The sequence below is a fragment of the Vidua macroura genome, chromosome Z (assembly GCF_024509145.1).
Source record: "Vidua macroura isolate BioBank_ID:100142 chromosome Z, ASM2450914v1, whole genome shotgun sequence".
Lineage (NCBI taxonomy): Eukaryota > Metazoa > Chordata > Aves > Passeriformes > Viduidae > Vidua > Vidua macroura.
The window spans coordinates 13,375,465-13,396,598 of NC_071611.1; the positions used below are offsets into that span (position 1 = coordinate 13,375,465).

At 37.3% G+C, this 21,134-nt stretch overlaps 1 protein-coding gene and 1 long non-coding RNA gene across 6 annotated transcripts in view; one reads left to right on the plus strand and one right to left on the minus strand.

Moving 5' to 3' along the window:
- KIF27 (kinesin family member 27) overlaps nt 1-14,122 on the plus strand; it is a 29,150-nt gene extending 15,028 nt beyond the window's left edge. Inside the window, exons 6-18 of one of the 4 annotated variants that reach the window (XR_008441554.1) lie at nt 1,122-1,325; nt 1,853-2,028; nt 2,419-2,552; nt 3,190-3,345; nt 4,396-4,601; nt 5,474-5,671; nt 6,024-6,137; nt 7,145-7,321; nt 7,958-8,170; nt 11,495-11,693; nt 12,145-12,309; nt 12,886-13,726; nt 13,914-14,122. Coding sequence is in view for 2 of the 4 variants with exons in the window: in XM_054004469.1 (XP_053860444.1) it covers nt 1,122-1,325; nt 1,853-2,028; nt 2,419-2,552; nt 3,190-3,345; nt 4,396-4,601; nt 5,474-5,671; nt 6,024-6,137; nt 7,145-7,321; nt 7,958-8,170; nt 11,495-11,693; nt 12,145-12,290 (1,923 nt within the window). In the remaining 2 variants the exon portion in view is untranslated. Of the gene's footprint in view, nt 1-1,121; nt 1,326-1,852; nt 2,029-2,418; nt 2,553-3,189; nt 3,346-4,395; nt 4,602-5,473; nt 5,672-6,023; nt 6,138-7,144; nt 7,322-7,957; nt 8,171-11,494; nt 11,694-12,144; nt 12,310-12,885 lie in introns of all 4 variants that reach the window. The other 3 variants (XR_008441552.1, XM_054004469.1, XM_054004468.1) reach the window with 3 other exon arrangements.
- Nucleotides 14,123-14,895: 773 nt separating this feature from the next.
- On the minus strand, nt 14,896-21,037 carry LOC128822686 (uncharacterized). 2 transcript variants are annotated; one of them, XR_008441556.1, is made up of 4 exons: nt 20,668-21,037; nt 20,252-20,483; nt 15,502-15,607; nt 14,896-15,105 (listed from the first exon to the last, which is right to left on the minus strand). It is a non-coding gene; the product is annotated as an uncharacterized LOC128822686 (long non-coding RNA). The 2 variants fall into 2 exon arrangements; XR_008441557.1 differs by having other exon boundaries at nt 20,291-20,483; nt 20,668-21,036.
- Nucleotides 21,038-21,134: the final 97 nt, after the last annotated feature.

Sequence of the window (21,134 nt, forward strand, 5' to 3'; positions counted from 1 at the left end):
AATATTAGTATAATTCTCATTTCTCCATAAGCACACATATAAAGCAAGCATGAGCTCCTAATTATGTCATCCACTTCTCACTAGATGCCTGGATAGGCTAATGTAACTAAACTGGGTGTGCTGTGGGAAAAATGAAACCCACACAATTACCTTGAGAGAGATTTCAGGTCAAAGTCACAATTTAACAGAAAGGTTAAAATAAATGTTATGCCATTAAAACTGGCTTAGACCCATAAAGTCAGACTACAACCTGGCATCCTGTTGGCCAAGGTGGTGGTTGCAGTCCTATCAAGTGGTGATTGCAGTCCTGTTGAAGTGACGGTTGCAGTCAAAACTGGTGGTCCTGTGGAAGTTCTGGGCCTCATCTGGATCTGTCCAGGTGTGATGGGGGTTCAAAGTCCCCAGTTATATATGGTCAGGTTCAAGGGAGAGTATTCAGCACATCCTCTAGGGCAGACAGTTGCACAGTGGGAATGATGTCATCCTGTGAGTCACAGGATATTTTTGGGAATCTTTGGTGGTCTAAGTTGGTAGAGCTATCCGTTATTGTGGTGGTGCCATTGAGTCCACTATGGCCCATCGGCAGAGATGACGCCTTCAGGATCGGTGGGACTGTGCTGGTGTTTCCCCAGAAGGAGTTAGCACTGCACAGTCATTTGTGAAGAAAAAGAAACACTCCCCTTCTCACAGGGTTTGGCTCTTCTCCCTTATCTCATTTAACACCCAGCTTGTGGCCTGAGGTGTCAGCTGGGCATCTAATGGGCATCTACTGAAAATGACCAATCACTAACAGTTTGTCAGAAATGGTGTAGAATACTCAATTTGGTTACACCCCATTGGCACCCACTGGCACTCTTTCTGTAACCCAGGACACCTGGGTAGGTCTTTCTGAACAAAAATGTATCTAAACTTTACTGGACTGGGGAGTGGGAGGGGGGAGGGGGACTGACTGAAGATATTTCATAAAATTCTCAGTTTGTTGCAGAATTTGCCTGTGCCCTGCACAATAATTAAGGGTCAGTGGGTGATTTACAAGATTCATGACCTTTGTGAGGAACTGGAAGTCGTGAATATGATACAGAGCTCAGTTTTGCTTTTGCTTTATTTTTTTTCCCCATGAGACTGAGAAAATGGTGGAACAACTTATAGTCATTGATCAGCTAAAATTGAAATTAGAGAAGTTTACAGATGTGAAAGCTTTAGATTTCCCAAGTGCTTATGAAGATGGGCCAGCTGTCATGGCATTTGCTAGGAGGCCCTACAGTGTCTCAGTCACAAAAAATCTGCGCCCCCTTCACCTACCTTCAGGGACAGAGATCCAAAAGGTAAGGTCTACCCAGATTTTCCCCCTTCTACTGTGTAATGATTATAGGCCAATGATTAGACATGACATGATAACATATGATGTCTTTCTCAAATACTGCTGCTTAACTTCCCACTGAAAAACTAGTTTCGTAATATTTGTGTATGCCACAATTATCCAAAATATTTAGGCTTAAAATTCCCACCTACAAGTGCTATGGCTGTCATGTTTTCTCACCCCTCAGCTGGTTTTCTAGGGGTTTTGAGGATTCCAGTATGAAACATTATAAAAAATGAATTATTAGTCTTATCAATATGTTGAGTACATGGGATAATGAATTGCTACCAGTGCCCGTTTTCACATTTGGAATGACTCCTCTAGGCTCTTGCAAAACATTATGTTACAAAGGCATTCAGAGTTATTATATAAAACCTGTGTAATTTTGCTTACAAGCTCAGGTGGTGAAATATTTTTTAAAATATGAATAATGAAATGCTAAATTATTGCAAGTATTTTTACCCATCACTGTTTTTGTGTGCTTTTTGACAGGGGTATACCAGCCCCCCCATCTTGTCTCTGGCCCAGATAATGGCAGAATTCCATATTCGCAGACAGATTATACTGAGCAAGTTAGAAGATCAAGATGAAGTCCTTCACTGCCACCTCTCTGATCACAGTGATGAAGAGGAAGACAATGCAGGCCGCAAAGAGAAAACCTCATATAAGTAGTTTTTTGTTGTTCTTTAACTTTTGTTACAGAAAAATGTATAGCAAAGGTAGTATTAGTGCCTAATCCTTCCATGATATGAGACCATCTGTAATGATACTTAACAGTAAACCTGTGGGACCAACTGGGCATACTACAAAATAAGTTTAATATATGTAGGTTTAGCAAAGATTGCATAATCCTTGCTTGTGGGTCAGAATCTACCTCGAAGACTGGGGGATTGGGTGATGATGTGTGTGGGAGTGGTGTGGATGAGGAAAAAGGTATAAATGCTTTTGTAAGTTTGAGCTTCTTCTCTGTTAAGATCATCTACTTTGCATGATGCTTAAAGAAAAAAAAAAAAATCCCTGTGTATTTGCAGAGTAGCATATTTATTGTTCTTCCATAGGCGTTCCATAAACCGAACATGGACACAAAATCATACATCTCTGTGCTTTCTTCCTGATGTTAGTGACATGAAATGTCAAGTAGACAAGTCTGGTTTGTCCAATAAATCTGCGCTACAAACTGACACAACCACAGGTATAATGGAAGTCATTAGAGCAAATCCTACTACAGTATCAGAATATGCAATAATATCTTTAGCACGTGTAATTAGTTTTCCCAGTAAAATATGTGTATTTGTTACAAATATTTTTTTCATTATAATTCAATGTAGTATAATTCAATGTATAATTTCATAATAATTCATTCAATTCAGTAATTCAATAATTTCATTATAATTAAAAAAAATATTTTTTCATTATAATTCAATGTTTTCCAATTTCTGTTCTTTCCCATTCTGAAACTGATGTTAGCAACCTCTTAAGTAAAACCTACTAGCCAGAAAGCAGTTCACTTATCAAAACATTTCTCAGGTATAAATCTTTAGTATTGCTTCAATGAAAGAAAATGGATGCTATTATCTTACCAAAAATACTGAAGTGGTTTCTGAAATATTTTTTCAGATTTAGGGTCTTGAAATGCAAGTGCATGCTATCCTTTTTTTTCCTGTTTAGACACATGGCAGGGAAGAATACCCTGCTTTCTTCTCTCCTTTTGATTCTTGTACTTCATATGGAAAAACAGCACACAGTCAGTATTGCAGAGCACTACCTTTTGAATCTGCAATATATCTATTGCAGATTTCATAACTCTATTTAGCTTTGTTTTTTTCAAGGTGAAGAGATTGACAGCCTCCAGAAAATCCATGTTGTTAACATGCAGAAGTTAAAGAATTCAGAGTTGAGACTTGCTAAGGCTGAGCAAAAAATAAAAGAACTTGCACTTAATATCAAAAGGAAAGAGGAACTTATTAAGGATTTAGTAAGAACAGGTAACTGGCTACTGTAGGAATACTAGATACTGAAGGGAATGAAGATGTTCTGAAACAAAGGAAAAGGCACTGAAAACCTAAAGTCCTGTATGTCTTAGTTTTTACATAATTATCTTTTTATAATTATCTTTTTATAATTTTACATAATTATCTTAGAAAAGAATACTTTTAACAACCTAAAAATCCATAATTTTTGCTAATTACTTGCTATGATCACACTGAAAATTTTGATTGCAGCCTACTCTGCTATGAAGATTATTTGTTAAATAGTTTTTGTGCTTTGTTGATTATTGCTTTTATCCAACAGTAGTGTAATTTTGAATGTATGGTCAGTGCTATCTCTTTGTAGATGTGTATATGTGACATAGTGTTTGGGATTGGAGAAAAGATACATCATTGTATCTTCTATAACAGTAGAGAAATGGGGGTCAGAAGTGGATGAAGGAGAAAAATCAGTGTTCCTGGTAGCATACATCCCTTACACATCTGTCCTGACAGAGAGACTAACCTTGTGATGATGACTCAGGATCCATCACAAGGACTAAGGATCTCTTTCCTTAGCCCCTTTAATCACATTCTTCTCTTTTGTTTACATTCTCTTGAGGTGGTCTGGGAAAGATTCTGTGCCATCTCAGATTGCCTGAACAGGACAAGTCACAGAGTAGAAACACAATCCAATTATTAAGCTGAAAGTTGAGTACTAAATAAATGGCATATTCTTCTGGGGAAAAAAAAACCAAACAAAATTATGAAATATAGGATAGCTATTTTGCCAAAATCTACAGTTGGCAGAAGAATTTAACTCTGGCACTCAGATGGCACTTTATTTGGTGGCATGAGGTGACTCATGAAATGTTCAGATTCAGGACTCTCTGTGTCTCCATTTCAGAGTTATAAGGGAACTGCAGGTTCCTTTAGTGTTGGAAGATGTATCAGAAATTACTGACTTAGCCAGAACAAAGTAAATAATATTTCAGCTCCAGGAGTGAGTATTGCATTTCAACTGATGATTATGTTGGTTTTAAACTATTTGTATATGTTGTCTTTAAGGTAAGGATGCTCAGTCTGTAAGCAGGCAGTATTCTTTGAAGATAAGTAAACTGGAGCAAGAAATTGAGCAGGCCAAAAGAGAAATGGCTGAAACACAAAAGCAGCTTCAGGAGCTGGACAGTAAAGAGCTGAGTGATATTCCTGAGAAAGTCATGTTACAGAAAGAGTGCCAGAAGAAGATGGAGGCAGCTAAGTTGAAAGTGCAGGTATTTCTGATCTGATTATTAAGATTTGCAAATCTCTGTCTCACTGTCTGAACCTTAACGCTGTAAAATTCGTACCTGTTTTACACACTGGAAGCTGGTTAGATTGAAGTAGCTAGTGGGAAACTTAATACTATTATACAAGTGCTGGTTAACATCAACAAGTGCTGCTTGGTTAGATACGTGAAATACCTTCTTGGTATATAAGAGGCTAAGAAAATTGGGAGATACGAGATTTCCATACATCATTGTATATAGTCCAATAGAAGGACTTATCCAAGAGAGGGTGTTACAAATTTATTACTTGCAGTAAATAAAATTGATGATTTATGGAAATACTATATAAATTGTAGGTCTAAGCAAATCCCTGTGATGCTTTGCGAGGTCAGGCCCAACACAGGCATACTTGTTTGACACTGACCTTCTATTTTTAAGTTCTGCAACATCTAAGTTAGTATTCTGTATAGGGCCAGCTTAGGTGCTCTGCACCTCTCAATCCTAGAATGACAGGTCAGAAAAGTTCCATACAGAAAGAGGTAGTTTGCTTATTGACTTGAGCTCAGGACCAGCATTCTGACACCAGCATTCTGACACCATTGTGTCTCTGCAAATTTTCCAGAACTGTGGTTTCTGCTAGATTTTAGTACTTTTACTGTATTGCCAAGCATGAACTGTACCTTTTCATGTTGTTTAATTCTGCCTGTGCCAACTTCACCAGATAGCTCAGAAACTACAGTAATAACAAGTGATTGTTTGGGCAGAAGTTAGTAAATCTTGGTGATCCTAAGAATTCAGTGAAATAAAGAATGAAGCTGAATCATATTTTAGTTAAAAGTTTTCCTGCTCTTAAGCTGAAATTTGACATGAACTTTCAGACCTTACAGAAGAAGCAGGAAGACACCAAGAATTTGGCTTCATTATCTAACCAAAGTGAGAGAGAAGCAAGAGAACTTGAGCAGAAAGTGGCTCAGATGAAATATCGGCAATCCCAAATACAGAAGAAACTGTGTGAGGAGAGTGAAAAGAAGAAGCAACTGGAAGCAGAGCTTCAGCAGGACCAGCAACAAATTAAAGTAGGATTCTTCCTGTTTCCTTATGACAAAGATTAGGATGGATAATTTTTGCCCCTGCTTCCCCAATAAACTACACTACCAGGTTTTCCCTTATTTTCAGTAATGCCTTAATGAATTTCTTGATAAATGCACCAAAGAAATTGTCTATAAACATTTTACATCAATCTCCATTTTGCCTTTCTCTTTCTGCTTTTTTTTTTCCTTCATTTTATTACCTAGTGTCTAGTTCTGAATTGCAATTTTATAAATAAATTTAGGGTCAGTATTTCAGCTTATGTCTTGGGGGTACTCTCACATGAAATGTATTTGACTGACTGATGTACGAAGAATGGTACTTTTTGTTTGTTCACAGGAACTTCAACTTAAGATGCAGCAACAACAGAAGATCCTTAAAATTAAGGATAAAGAAATTGCTGCTTTTAAAAAGAAGAAAAATAACTCAGTGGGAACTCCAGAGAAACTGCAGGTAGTTAATCTATTCCAAGTATGTGTGACCCCGAAGTAAAAAAAAAAATCTTTCTTAATCTCTAGTCATCTGTTTTTGTAAACTGTTTGTATGAAGAGTATTCCATCATAGTTTAGTCTTTTTTTTTTTCTGTAAAAAAAAATTGGGAGTAGAGCCTAGCAGCTCTTGTACTGTACTCTTTTTGAATGAAAGAAAGGAAGGCCTTTAGTGTCTTCTTCTTTTTCCCCCTATAATTTGTCAAAAATACTGATTCAGAAACCTGTGAATTCAGCAGATTTGGTTGTCCAGTAGGTTTGAGGGTGACCTTGGTGTGCTGTATTTTAAGGGTTCTGTGGGTTGTTCAGGTGTTTTATTTTGTTTTGGTTTCTACTCTGATATTAATTACAGTGGTTTCTAGTTTCAGTTGTTGCTAACAGGGTTAGAAAAGCATGTATCCTATGTAGCAGTGCCACCTACATTACTTCAGATGTGGACACTGAAATATTAATTACCCTAAGTCTTTAAAGGTGAAAAGAAATTTTAAAAGCTAAATAAAGGAAAATTTTTAGCCTTAACAGGAATATATCCTCTGATAAACTGTGGGTTCAGAATACCTTTATATGGACCATGCTTGCAGGTCCAACAAAGAGCTGGTTTTGGGCCACTAAAATGCAATGAGGATGGGCTAGCTGAATTTTCATGGTACCATCTAAACTTAGTTGCTGTGCTTGGGTTGATGACACCTATTTATGTAAATAGTTTTAAAAAATATATTCTTTAGAAAAGATACTGCATCTGATACAAGTTTGTTTATATGGGATGTAGCAATGTAATATTGCTGAGTCCCCTTTAAGTCAGCCCAGTTTCTGTATTATTCTGAGTAAGGATTCTGTTGCAGGATTAATACTGACATTAGAAATGTTAATGTCTTCTACATTTTTATCAGTAATTCTGAAGAGAGGTAAAACATAACATTCTGAGTCAAAATGCCCTGGTTAATATTCTCTGGATCTCTCTTGAAACTTTAGAAATTAGAAGAGCAGAAGAAGTGGCTGGATGAAGAAATGGAAAGAATTCTTCAACAGCACCAACAATTAGCAGAACTAGAAGAAGATTTAAAGAAAAGAGAAGCCATTGTAGCAAAAAAAGAAGCATTATTGCAAGAGAAATGCTACCTGGAAATCAAGAAACTGAGATCTAGCCAGGTGATTCAAGAAAAAAAACCACAAAACTCACCACAGTCATAAGGCTAACTGAAAGACTGGTGGTGGGGGAGGGCAGATAAGATAGCAGAGGAGGCTAAAGGGACCTCCTGTGTCTATACTACTGTGAAGCAGGTATTACGTAGTTTGGCCAATTGACATTTAAATCGTAATTAACACAGACAGTCATTTTAATTCACTTTTTCTCCCCAAAATTGCAACAATGAAACAAAAACCAAAACCAAACAATTCTGAACTGTGGAATCATTATTGCAGAGCATTAAATGATATTATATTTATTATATATAATTTATGAATATGACTAAGTCTTTCTGCTATCTAGAGAACACAGCAGGGAAATATCTTGCAATATATACTTTCTAGTAGGAAGAGTGAATACAAAATATCATTGTTACATATAATGACTAGTGCCTTTAATTTTTATTATGTAGAAAACTGCACATTGAGGTTTTTTTTTTTTTTTAATGGTATCGGTCCACTCAGAGTAAATGAGGTCCCATTACAAGAAACAAGCAATTTTTTCACTTCAGAATGTGACACTGTGATGTACGTTTTTCTGAGTGGAAAGGAATATCTCATTTTTATATCTGTGGTTGCCGTGGTTTTTTTTTTTTTTAGGCTTTGAACAAAGATAGTATGAAATTGTCTACCTGCTTAAGTATGCTGGATCAGGAGCTGTGTGATAAAAGTATGCAGCTTCAGGGCAGCACCACTGACAAGTCAGACATTTTGGAAAAAGTTCAGGCTCTCCAAATGGAAAGGGATCATCTGCTCAGAAGGAGAAATAGTATGGATGAGAAACTGAAAGATGGTAAAGTGTTGTCAACTGAAGTAAGTAAGCACTTCTGAGATAAATAAAGGTTTTAGGTATTGTTTGATAATAAAGAATTCCAGTCAGAACCTAAAATGTCTCCAAATAATCAGATAAGCTAGAAATAAGGAGCAGAAGTTGGATACTTTTGTAAATAGCTATTTTAGAGTACTGCTGTGATAGCACCAAGTATGTACTGGTGAATGAAGTCTAAGATCAGAGGAACATAAGTCAGATTGTGTCTTGCCAAACTCTATTGGTCTAAGAGTCATGTAATGAGAAGTAAGGGAACCAGAAGCTAATCTGTTTATCACAGGCAGGTATTTTAATGTCAGGATACAGAACAAGCGATGTATTCACATAGTGATGCCCCTTGATTTTTTAATAGAATCTTGTGAAAAAAGCAAGCTTTGCCTGAAGGACTACATAGTTCTACAGTGAAAATAAGTCATATTACATGGATGACCCATTACTTGGAGTTGATCAGTATCATTATGTTGAAGATAAAATAAATTCATATAAAATGCACAGATTACTTTTAGGTCTTGAGAAGCAATATGAGACTATGGCTGAGGTGATAATATTCCAGAAAGGTGTCTACTTGCCTCACTCATCAAAGTCTGCAGTGCTTCAGGCCAGGCATTTCTTCCACTTCCCTACACAAGTCATGGTCACCAAACTCCTTACTGACTGATTGATTAGTTCATTAATCTAACAGAAAACTAGTACATAAAAAAATTAAAAATAGGAGAAGTCAAACTGTGGTGAGGATGAGGGAAGGATAAAAAGAGAAACATGACTTCTAGTTTTGTGATGAGCCATTTGATCAACCCCTGTATTGTGGCAGGAAAAGACAAATGTTCTAGATTTGCGATCTACCTCTTGTTTTCTCCTATTCACTGTCTGTGCTACTAGTTCATCTTACCATTAAGTTTAGGTTAGCTCTTGAGAATGAAGTTAAAGATGTCTTGAAAGATTACTTCTGAGCTTTTTTTTTTTGTAAAGATCTCACTCATGTGAGATTCTTTTCCAACTAGAAGAAGGAATTGAAGCCCTTATAGCTGCAATTGATTACAAGAATGAAAGTGTTCATAATCACCAGCACTTACTTAAGTCATCTTCTCAGAGTCTGTCATAGAGCCAGCATAATGTAATAGGGAAACTAGTTTCCCTGTCTGCTGCTGAGCTCAGAGCTATCATCATCAGTTATTTCAACAAGGTTTGTTTTCAATACGATTTTATCCCATTTTCTATTACTATTCTAGATACTGAGATGGTGGCAGGAAATAAAAATACATTTAAGAAGCTTTTGGTTAATATATCTTCATGTTACATAGTTCTGCTATTAAATTGTTTTTAATTTTTATGTTAACTTAAATAGGATACTTGTGGGTTAACTTTGTATATCTTGTTTTGATAGATTAGTTAGAAACGTGCTACAAATCTGGAAATTACCTTGCCCTTTTCAACTGCTCTTTGTAAGGAGAAACAATGTGTTTAAACAGTTGTAGTCAAATTCTTGTAGTGGTGTTGTAGTCAAATTCTTCCTGACTGCAGAATTTCAGAAAGCTTCATAAAGCTCAGGCTGTTATTCCTATTGTGTTTTTCCTAAATCTGTTTGTTTTTTTTTTTTTTTTGTTTAACACAGCCTGGCTTTTAGAGGGGGCAGAGGAAGCCATGGAAGCAGCTTCTGTTTCCTGGTGCAGCCACAGCCATCTTGGCACAGTCCACAGGGAAGTGTGCCTGCTTGGCCACTTTTAGCCAGCTCTGTTGTGGGCAGAAGGGCAGGGACAGTGGTAGCGGTGTCTCCTTGCAGGTGCGCCGCATCAAGAGAGGCGCTGAACGGTGCCAGCACCGCAGTGGCTGGCACTGCCCAAGCAGCAGTGGCAGGGACCATCTGGCCAACAGTGAGGGGCATGGTGAGCATTTCCCCCATATAGAGCCCAGACGAGATCAGCCTTTTAGCACTGCAAAACCCTATAAGAACTTTTCAATGGATAGAACTTGAGAACAAACAAACCTGCAGACAACAATTTTCTTCTGAGTCAGAAAAAAGGAGGTGAAGACATGTGAGGAGAACAACATGGTGGCACTTAGGTCAGTGAAAAACCTCCTCCAGGAAGAGGAGGTGCTCCAAACATCAGAGGTGAGATTCTTCTACAAGGTGTGGTGAGGACCATAATACAACAAACTTTCCCCGTAATTCCATGAAGTGCATAGGGGGATGCAGTGATCCACTCACAGCCCATGAGAAAAGGTGCTCATGCTGGACAAAGTGGATGCTGAAAAGCTGTAATTTAGTGGGAAACTTGAACAAAGAAAGAGAAAGAGAGCCCTTGCTTCCAAACTAGAACAGCTTATCCTTAAAAGACTACACCCCATGAACTAAAATGACCCACTTTATGCAGTTTTCGGGAGACTGCATTAACTGTGGGAGGCTCTCACATTACAGCAGGTCAGGTGGGACTGCTACTCATGAAAATTAGAACCACACTAGAACACTAGAAAAGTTTGCAGAGAATTGTCTCCCATGGGAAGGACCCCACAGCATAGCAGAAGAAAATCCTCTCCCTAAGTGAACTGAAGGATTTCAAGTGAAAAAACTGAGCAAAACTCTCACACCCTGTCTCCCTGTGCTGTCAGTGGGAAGGAAGGAGGGACTGGAGGGGGAGAAAAAGAGTGTTCTAAAAGTTTTATTTTAGTTCTGATTATCCTCTTTTAATTCTGTTAATAAATTTTTCATTATACCTTTTAAATTTGAGCCTGTTTTGCCCTTAGAGTGTTTCCTCCCAGTCCTTACCTCAACTCAAGAGCCCTTTAGTTTTTCTTTCCCCCATCTCTGCTAAACTGCAGCAGGGGAAAATGAGTGAATAGTTTTTCTTGAGTGCCTGGCTTTTAGCCAGTATCAAACCACAACACCAGTATAAACTGATACTTTGCAGTGTGTGCAGCTATGTGCTTAGGAATCATACTTGCATCTGGAAACATAAATATTAAATGCATTATGACATGGTGCCTTTGTGAACTTGGGTGAGCCTTTGGTAATTTTGTAAAAAAGTTGTCTGTGGAATGCAAGTTGGAAGTTTTTCAGAATCCAGAAAGCAATGTTCTTTCAGTTTAAATTTTGCACAGGGTATTAAAAAAATCCACTAGTCCTTGTGATCAAAATGTATGCATTTTTGTTCTGAAGAGTCAACCTGTAGCAGTGGCAAGTCTATTTCCACTATAAGCTTAATTACTTGTAGAGATCCAGTGCTTTTGTATGTTTTAATCTATTAGGCTGAAGGGTAAAAGATTTTCTTAAAACCGCTTGATAAATCAAAATAAATGTGTTTCTTTCTAAGATTGTTGGCCTGCGTGAGTCTGAACGAAAATTACAAGTGCAAATTGAAGAACAGGAAATGAAGTCCATACGCCAGAAAAACATGATGTGTGAATTAGAATCTGCACTTGAACACATCAAGTTGCAGTGTGACAGGCAGCTGACTCACCAGCACCAAGAACATGAGAAAAAAATACAGTTAATATTGAATAATTTCAAAGGTATTTTCTTTTTGGGTGGGGATTATACACCAAGTATTTTCTTTGGTCATTAACAGAGAAATAGTGTATTCCAACTGAAAAAATGTATAAGGTTCAGAGATATATTTTGGCTGTCATTAATTCTATCACTATGTAAGATGTCAAGGAACAGACACATGGTGTCCGTATGAATGCAAAACAGAGTATTTTTTTAAAGCAGTATCAGAATTGTTGTATTTTCATATTGAATTTACTGATACTGAAAAGTTGTAAGATACCAGTTCTGTTGGTCTTGATCTTCTAAATACTATTACAACTATAAGGTAGGATTAGCACAGCCTTTTTGATCTTATTTCATGTTAGTTAAAACATGCACATTGCAAGCAAAATGCCATCAAGATACTCTGTGTAATTGGGCATCTTGATTTTTGATAAAGATACTTGGTTCTTAAACTGGTTTTATTTCTCCTAGAACAAAATAGTGAAGGTATTGCAGAAACCCTGAAAGGGTATGAAGTAAAAATCCAACAACTGGAAAAAGATTTATTTTTCTATAAGAAAACTAGTAGAGAGCTGAAGAAGAAATTGAAGGGCCTTCTTGGAGAGTCATCTGAATAATTATTGTATTCCAGTAAATGTAAGCATATTATGTGATAATGTTTATACAATTGTCAAGAGACCATTTGAAGAGTGGTGAAAACACAGAACTACGTCAGATAGCTGTAAAACATCGTATTTTTACTGTATTAACTGTTCTTCAGGAATATATTCCACCTCTATCCCCGTTTCAAGTGAGAGACATTTGTTTATAGCAGTAGCTTTAGCAGTGGTGTGCCAATGGTTTAAATTCTTGTTCTGTTTTCTCCGGATTCTAACAATTTCAGCATCTACAACCTCAAACTGTTAAAGCAGTTTTGTTCTCTGAAAGCATCCGAATGCTATTGTAACTAACAGCTTTCTTATATGTCATACATTTGATTTCTTAAAAGTTTCTGGGAGATTGGCAATGAAAAGTGTCACACTTCCAGTTAGTAACTTATTTTAGCTACTTACTTACTAAAGCTGTAAGAGCATTTACACTCTTGAAGGGGAAAAAGAAGTGGTCTCTATTGCAACTCTGTGCTTTGACATAAAAAAAACCCAACCAACAGAACAAACAAAACACAACAACAATTACTATAAGGTTTTAATTGTTTCATGTCCTTCTTGCCAGAATCCAGATGTACAACAGAGCTATTCATGTGGAGGAGAAAAGAAGGTTCAGTTTCATCACTGTTTCTGTTGTTTCATACCTCTCAATGCCACCACAATACCTCACATATACAATATAGCCTTCTTGGCCTGTTGTTTCTTTTTAAGGCTCAGCAAGACTGGTTCTTCCTCCCAGCGGATGCTTCTGTTTCTTTCACTCAGTGCTGTGCCTTCCTACAGAGAGATGCTGATCACACACCTCTACTCACAGAGTGAATTAGGGCTCAGCCCTTTCCCTCTAGGCAAGATAATGAGCTTTCATATTCATTACTATAAAGTACAATATCAGACTATGAACATGAATATTCTAGAGACTGGATAATGAGTGAGCATGGGAAAGACTATTCTGTGTCTAGCATACACAGAAGCATGTGGTTTAGGATATGTATCTTTGTGGGCAAACATGTAGCCTTGGCAAATTATAGCAGTAGGAAGAAGGGAGAAGACCCCTGTGAATTTCCAACTTTTTCCAATGCATATATTTGCAAGTTTTGTAAGAGATACTCTGCATGGAGTTATTTTTCTTTTTAGTCCATTATGAAATATGTTGCTATACAATGCAATTAAACCATAATTTGTTACTGAGCTTTAGAAATAATAAAATCCCTGTTTGTATATTGCAGTCAAATTTGCAAATGTCTTTTGTCTCTTGTATTAGTATAGTTGCTGACTGTTTTTCAATATATGAATAATTTCATATTTGTCATGGTTCAGTTGTTTTTAGACTGCTTACTGGGATACATGACAAGTTAGAATGGTGAACCTTGTATTAACAGCACCTTCTCAGATGACAGTAATGGCAGGTACCACTTATGTTTTTGTAGATGGTGAACTTTTTGAGTAGAAAGGGCAAAATGTGAGGTGCGGATAACTTTTTTCCATGTTCATGCTGTGAGTTGCTGATACTGTAAAACAATATTGCCTACCTATGTCATGCACTCAGAGAAATTGTAACTTTTAGTTATTTATCGGCTGATAATTTCATTCTAGGTAACAGTATTGGTGTTATCCAGTCAAGAGGAAGCAGAAGTTGCTTCTGATGAATTCAAGTGAAAACAGCTGTTAACAAAGTTCATGTCTTTACTAACTACAAGTAAAAGTACTTTTTGAAGTATCAGAAAACTCCCATTCTGTCAGTCTGCTCAGTGTATACTTTAAGCAATGAATAAAAATAGTAATAAAATAATTTAAAATAATTCTATACTGCTTTATTGAATTTGTAACAGTCCCAATTCCTCACAGAAATTTTTTGGGTTTTGCTTTAGATACTATCTTGGCAATGGTAACACAGACTGAAAACAGAGAGAGAAGGCAATTTTCCTTAGCCACTGTGAATAGCAATACTGTGTAATTATTAACAAACAAGTATTTTCTTCCTGATGGTGAATCAGATTTCCAATTTCAGTTATGTGTAATAGAAAATACAGCAAAGAACAGCTCTATATTCTTGTTATACTGCAGTTTTGAAGGAACTTCTCTTAAACCTGAGAAAATGCTAAGTTTTTTTTTAACTACTTCAGTATTGGACTGAATGTACAGAAATATCCCCAACAATATATAGCTCTTAAATGCAAGAAAATCTGAATAAAATTTAAGAAAGCAAATAGGTTGGAAATAGGTTTTGGATAACAATATGTTTTGGATGCCCCATTCGTGGAAGTGTTCAAGGTCAGGCTGAACAGGGCTTTGAGCACCTTGACCTAGTCCCTGCCCTTGGCTGTCAGACTGCCAAGAGGGTACATAACAGACACAGATATTGAAAGGTCCCTTCTGACCCAAAGCATTCTGTGATTCTAAAATTTTATGGTCTGTGTCTTGTTTATACCTACATGACTTTCAGCTGGAAAATGGCTATGCCAACATGTGCAACTAACCACAGAAAAAGCTCCTCCCTGCGTCTTAAGTGTTAAGGAAAGTGCCATATGTCGTCATTCTCCAGAGCCAGCCTAGTAATAAACAATTCCTCTGGTACTACAAACACAAAGCTCAAACATTTATTTTGTCCCATGTTAACTGTCACTGAATGCAGTATGGCTATAAAAATGCAGAATTGTTTGTGCAGCACTGAATGTAGTACTAAATCCTGGGATCGTACTAAGTAGTGATAATTGCTGAAGTTGAACATTACAGACTATTAAACTATGAGTCGGAGCCGGCAGATTAGAAAACCTCTGTCAGTTACCTGGGAAAAAAGGAGAGAACACAGAAGTTAGAGGGAAAGAACCAGAGAAGAGACAAAAGAGTAGCAAAATACCTGTAAGTCTTCTTTAGACTTTTTTTTCCACACACTGTAGCACTAAGCCATTTCCAAAGCAAAGTATGTGTGAAGAGAGCACTTCACTTTGGTGGGCAGCAGGGGAGGAAAGTGGGACAAAATTCTTTACTAATAAAGGTACCATGAATCTGTAATGCTGTTACAACTTATTACTGATTTCTGAAAACTAGTTTCATAAAGATGCCAACAGTGAAATAAGACTTTTCAAAGAAATGAGACAGTGTAACTAACAGTCCACATTTATTGAGATTTCATTATAATGCTGAAAGTCTTATTATAGACTCACCAATTTGTTTGTCCTACCTTTGTTTGTTGTTTGTTTGTTTTCTGGGCAACTCTTTGAAAATAATTTTCAAATACGGTATCTTCATATTTGATGGTACCGATCCACTGTTCAGAACTGTGGACCCTGTGACCACAGAGGATAAAGTGTGCATAATTATATCCTGACAGACAGAATGCTACGGGGTGGAATGAAGTAATCTGTTTTGTTACAGTCTGATTCAAACGAAACCCCCTTCATTTGGAGAGGTGGTATGTGTTTTTATTATCTGCTGTACTACAGAAAATATTTACCAAGGGTTACAAGAACAAGACTTTTATCTAATCAAATCAGTGGAGCCTGTAACTTGGAGATGACTTCTATTCCAACCTGTTTGTATTTGTAACAAATTTTGAATTAGGAAATCTAGGATATTTATCTTTTCACAAAACCAAATTTGTCTGTTTCAAGGTACTATAAAATTGCTAGATTATTTTTAGAGAGAGTAATTTGATTATTCTATATTATAAAATAGAAGTCAAAATCCAAAAGACTGATTACCTGCTAGTCTATAAATTTGTCTTCCCTTAAATTTTAATTTGTCCACCTATCTCTATCTGACCGATTTAGTTTGATGTTCTTTCTCTCTCAGGACATTTATTTAAAGCTTCGCCCATCCCCTTCCCTGTCATCCCACACTGTAGAACTAGTTTATGTTGTTTCTAGTGCTATTGAGTTTGACATACTTAAAAATTAGTTTGTTTTATGCTTGCTGATTAACAGAAGTTCTATTTAAATGAAACTAAAATTGAATTCTAGAAGTGCCTGTTGATGCCATCATAAAAAAAGTCCATAAAACCCAGTTTGTAAGTGTTCAAGTAACACACACATTTCTAACTTGGGCAATGCTGAATACAATTCTTATTCAACACAACTCTATTTTCGTTCACCACTTGCTGTATTAGCCTGTCCAGAATAGAGTTAGTCTATCCAATATAAATTACACAGAAATTTTTCAATCAGCTGATTTTTTCTCTTCTATGTTGTTCTTGCTCTTAAATTCTTTCTATGTCTCTTGGAAAAAAAATTGTATTTTCTTTTTTTTTTCTCATATCTAGTTCCTTTTACATTTGTAATAACTGAATGTTCACAAAGACAAAGCTTTTTTGTAGTTGTTGCAGTTTGTTTCAGGAAGGATACTTCTCTTATGCTTTCTTTGGAAAAGTATCAGCAATTATTTCAGTATTATTTTCTCACAATGAGTCACTTTAGAATGGAAATGTATGTAAATTGGCAATAGACAGCTTTGTTATTATTTTGATTTCCTGTACAAATGTTCAACACTATTTTGTATCTCTTCTAGTTACTTTGAAATAAGCTGTAAATTGTGTCGCAACACAAAAAACCCCTACTTTTTCAAGAAGGTTAATTAAAAAAAAAAATCAAACCCACATAACTAAGGCTGAGGTAAGAAAGCCAGAATAAAGATCAAAAGCAAAAGGCTGTCATTTACTGAACACTAAGTTTAGACTTCATAGATTCAGTGCTAGCTTTAAATAGGCAGTTCTGAAATGAGAGAAACTTTCCCAATGAAACAAAAAGTTGCACATAACAGAGGCTAGGGAGATAAAGCTTGTTGGAAAGACCAAAGCATAGTATACATGTAGAGAGGAAGTGGAGAAAAGAATTCTGGGATGGATATGACTAAAGACAACTACAAAACTTTAAATATTTTTTTTTTTTATGAATCAAACTAACAAAAATATCTCCGGTTAGGGCAACAGTTATGGAAAACACCTGCTAATGGACTGGGATAATGAGAAGGATTATTCATTTTCCTAGACTTTTGAATGGGTGATTCTTTGTAAGAACTAGAAAAGCAATCACTGAAAAACAAATCTCACTGAAAGTGAGACAAGATAATTTAATTTATCAGAATTACTGAAGACCTGGCAAGGATGCTGCCTTCTGCTTGAGACCTAACAAGGACATATGCTTGAGATTTGATGTACTACAGGCAGAGAATCTGCACAGTGAGGCCCCTATAAAGCATAATTGGGTGTAAAGCCCCCTGAAGTGTTACTGGGTAGACAGTACCAGGGTAGGTAATTGCTGTCTACCCAGTTACACTTTAGCATGAAGCTTTTTTAATTTAGCCCCTTTAACTGAGTCTAAAACAAAAGCCCTAACCTTTGTTCTGGCAAATCAGGAATGGAAAAAAATACATAAAATATCTTTTTAATGCCATATGAAAGTAGAAGTCTACATTCTTCCCTTTTACATTAAAAATAAACCACAGGTGTTTGTATTATGTTTTGGTTTGAATATTCAGAAATACAAGGAACGTTACTTGTCATTTACAGCAAAACTTTGGAGATATTGTATATAGGTTTTACTGTCACTAGACCACCTGAGGCCTCATCTAAAGTCAAGATTGTGTCACTAATATCAGGTAAAACATTAAACAGAATTCAGCCAAACTGGTTCAAAACCTTTTGCTAATATTCTTAATTTGATTCAACTTGATGTGAGCCACTACTTTCACTTTGATTCAAAATACTGTCTGGTCACTGCATGTCCATTTTCAGTTTTGTTTGTTTGTTTGTAGCCAATTTAGATGGCTTTGCACTGGTTACATCAACTAGGAAAAAAATAGTGAATTGATGCTGTCTAGTCAAAGTTGGGAATATTGCTGAACTTCTGCAGTAAACACCAGTAACTGTAGGTGAAGAAAATGAAATGGCATAAAAATTAAGCTGGCCTATCTAATAAACATGCTGAATTCTGTTCTTTAATATCAGCAATTAATGACGAAAAGTTGCACAGGTGGTTTTAGAACGGGGAAATAAAAGCACAGGTGGGTGAAAGTGGGAAAGAAAAGGAAAAGCAAGAGGAAAGAAAGAGATGTTCTTAAAAATCCATCAGGCTAAGAGGATTAAGAACTCAAAATTCTTTGCTGTATCGTTTTCATTTTCCATATGCTATTTATAAGCTTTGCTCTCAACTATCTGATGAGAACCCATATGCGTGTTCTGGTTTAGGGTATTTTCCATCTGGACTCTGTCAGTTCTGGCAAATGAGATCCCATATTCCTGTTATCTGCACCAAAATTAACATGAAGATAAAAACATTCTTTCTTAAAGTTCTCTCCCTGCTTAGTTAAGAACTTTCAATAACTTCCAAGTTATTTGCTATAAGTTTTTAATATCCTTGCTGCTTATAACAAATATCCTTCTGTAAATAACACAAGTTCCTCTAACTTGTAAAATTCTGCTAGCTATAGCCAGGTAGAAGCTGTGCTACTCTGGTACAAAGTCTATTCATGTAATGTTACAGCATGAGCTGTATCCATAAACTGTGAACACCCTGTCATGAGGAATATCTCCTTGCTCTTTCATCTAATTTCTGCTTGAAATCACTTCTTTATTGCAGTGCAGGCTTCTACTGTGTGATGCTCCTCACTCTGCCAGACAACAAGATAATGTGGCAGAGGCACAAGTTCTGCTGCAGCAGAAGTCAACACCTTGTAGCGTCATAACCAATGGGCAAAAGGAACATGTGTGACTTAGGAAAGGCTTAATACTTGAATATGCCTGGAATCATTCTTCTCTGCAACAAACAAAAGCTCTAGAACAGGCAAAACCTGGAATTCCCTTCAGCCAATCTGTGGTTTTCCTATGTTAAGGTCTCTTAGTAGGTCTTCAATTCCTTTAGTAAAAATGTTAAGAGTTGTGGAGCCTACCATGCTGTATTACACAGGTTTTTTTAGTACTAGCTGAACCAATCTACAAAGGGTGTTGAGAGGTTATCCCAAGAGCAGACTGAACCACCAAATCATCTTGTGGTTCAGAATACTGTGGGAAACATCCGTTCTCATCTAAGCAAAAAAGGACATTTGATTCTACAGTTCAGCCACATACATACTTTACACCAAAATAGGAAAAGACATCTTGAATTTCCTGAGAGGCAAGAATATTTTGGGAGAATGCCTAATTTGGTAATGCAATTTTAAGTTATGTTTGAGGTTTTTTTGGTCCAAGTTTGAGGAAGATGTGATTTCCTGCTATGGAATGCTACCTTAGCAATACCTTTAAAGTAGTAAATGTCTAGGATTTATTCCTCTTTAGCTGCGGCCAAGTAACTTAAAAGCAAAAGGTACTGAATTATTTCATTGATGTACGTTTACAAACTACGCCAAGTTAGTTTTCCTGCATCTTCCGACACCAAACCCCTACATCTCACTACAGGCCTCTGTAACACCTCATGTCTTATGGATTGGAGCTCCAGCAAACCACTGTTGCATGCCCAGCACCTGTACTCCCAGACCCTAGTTGACCTAGGTGACCTTCTGCATGGACCTCTGGAGATCATCATCCAGGCTAAGCCCTCTGCCAAGGTAGGGTCAGCTAGAGCAGGTTACACAGGAACATGTCCAGATGGGTTTTGAATGCCTCAAGAGAGGGAGAATCCATGACCTTCCTGGGCAGCCTGTTCCAGTGCTCTGCCACCCTAAGTGTAAAGTTCTTCCCCATGCTGAAGTGGAGTTTCCTGTGTTTGAGTTTATGCTTATTGCTCCTTGTCCTGTCACTGGGCACCACTGAAAAGAGTCTGGCACCATCCTCTTTGTGAAAAACGCCAATCACTTGTTTAAAAAAATTAAAAGTTTACTAGCGATAAAATAGTTATAAAAATAATAGTAAAAATTAGAGCAATAAGAATTTGGACAATCAGAGTTAGGACAATAAAAAGCAAAGAATTATGGATGTCCTTGCACTCTGCCACAAAGCACACCTTGCTAATGAAAACCAATAGCCTGTTGCATATTCATACATGATTCAAAAATTCAAAGAAAGGATTTCTTCTGCTTCGTTTCAACTCCCCTCCTCATCTTGTAAATCAATCGTGTTGGTCCCTCGAAGTCTGTGTCTTCCCAATAAGGAGGCCATAATTCTTCTCTTGGAATCTTAGTGTCTTGTTCCTGTTATCTCTATGCGAAGAATTTCTTAATTATCCGTTCCTTGAGCTAGTTGCAAAAAGAATCATAGTTTCTATTTTAATATTATGCTATAGCCTAAAACTGTATTTACCACATTACTTAAAAGAGATTAATACAGCATAACTTTGCAACATAACACATATAATATTCATTTTAATATTTGCGAAGAGCCAATAATATAATATGCATTTTTCCCACTTTTTGCACCCACCTTTGATATATTTACATGTATTGATGAATCCCCTCTCAGGCTTCTCCAGACTAAATAGGCCCAGCTCCTGCAGTCACTTCTCATACGAGAGATGTTTCAAACCCCAAATTATCTTCGTGACTCCCCACCGGACCCTCTCCAGCAGCTCCCTGCCTCTCTTGTACTGAGGAGCCCAGACCTGGACGTGCCACTGCAGACGTGTCCTCACAACGTGCGGTCCATGGAGGCTGGCAATGGCCAAAGGGCAGGGATGTGAGGCCCAAAGCCCAGAAGGCGGCGGGAACGGGAAGGCTCCGCTCGCGTCCCCTCGGGGGCGCGCGCGGTACCGACGCCGCGCGCGGGCACCGCCCCTTTCTAGTACCTTCCCCGTTGCGCTGCGTCATCACGGCGCGCGGCGGCCGGCCCTGAGCCGTTTCCGGTGTCGCGGGCGCGGCGCGAGCGCTCGGCTGGAGTCGCCGGGAGCCGGC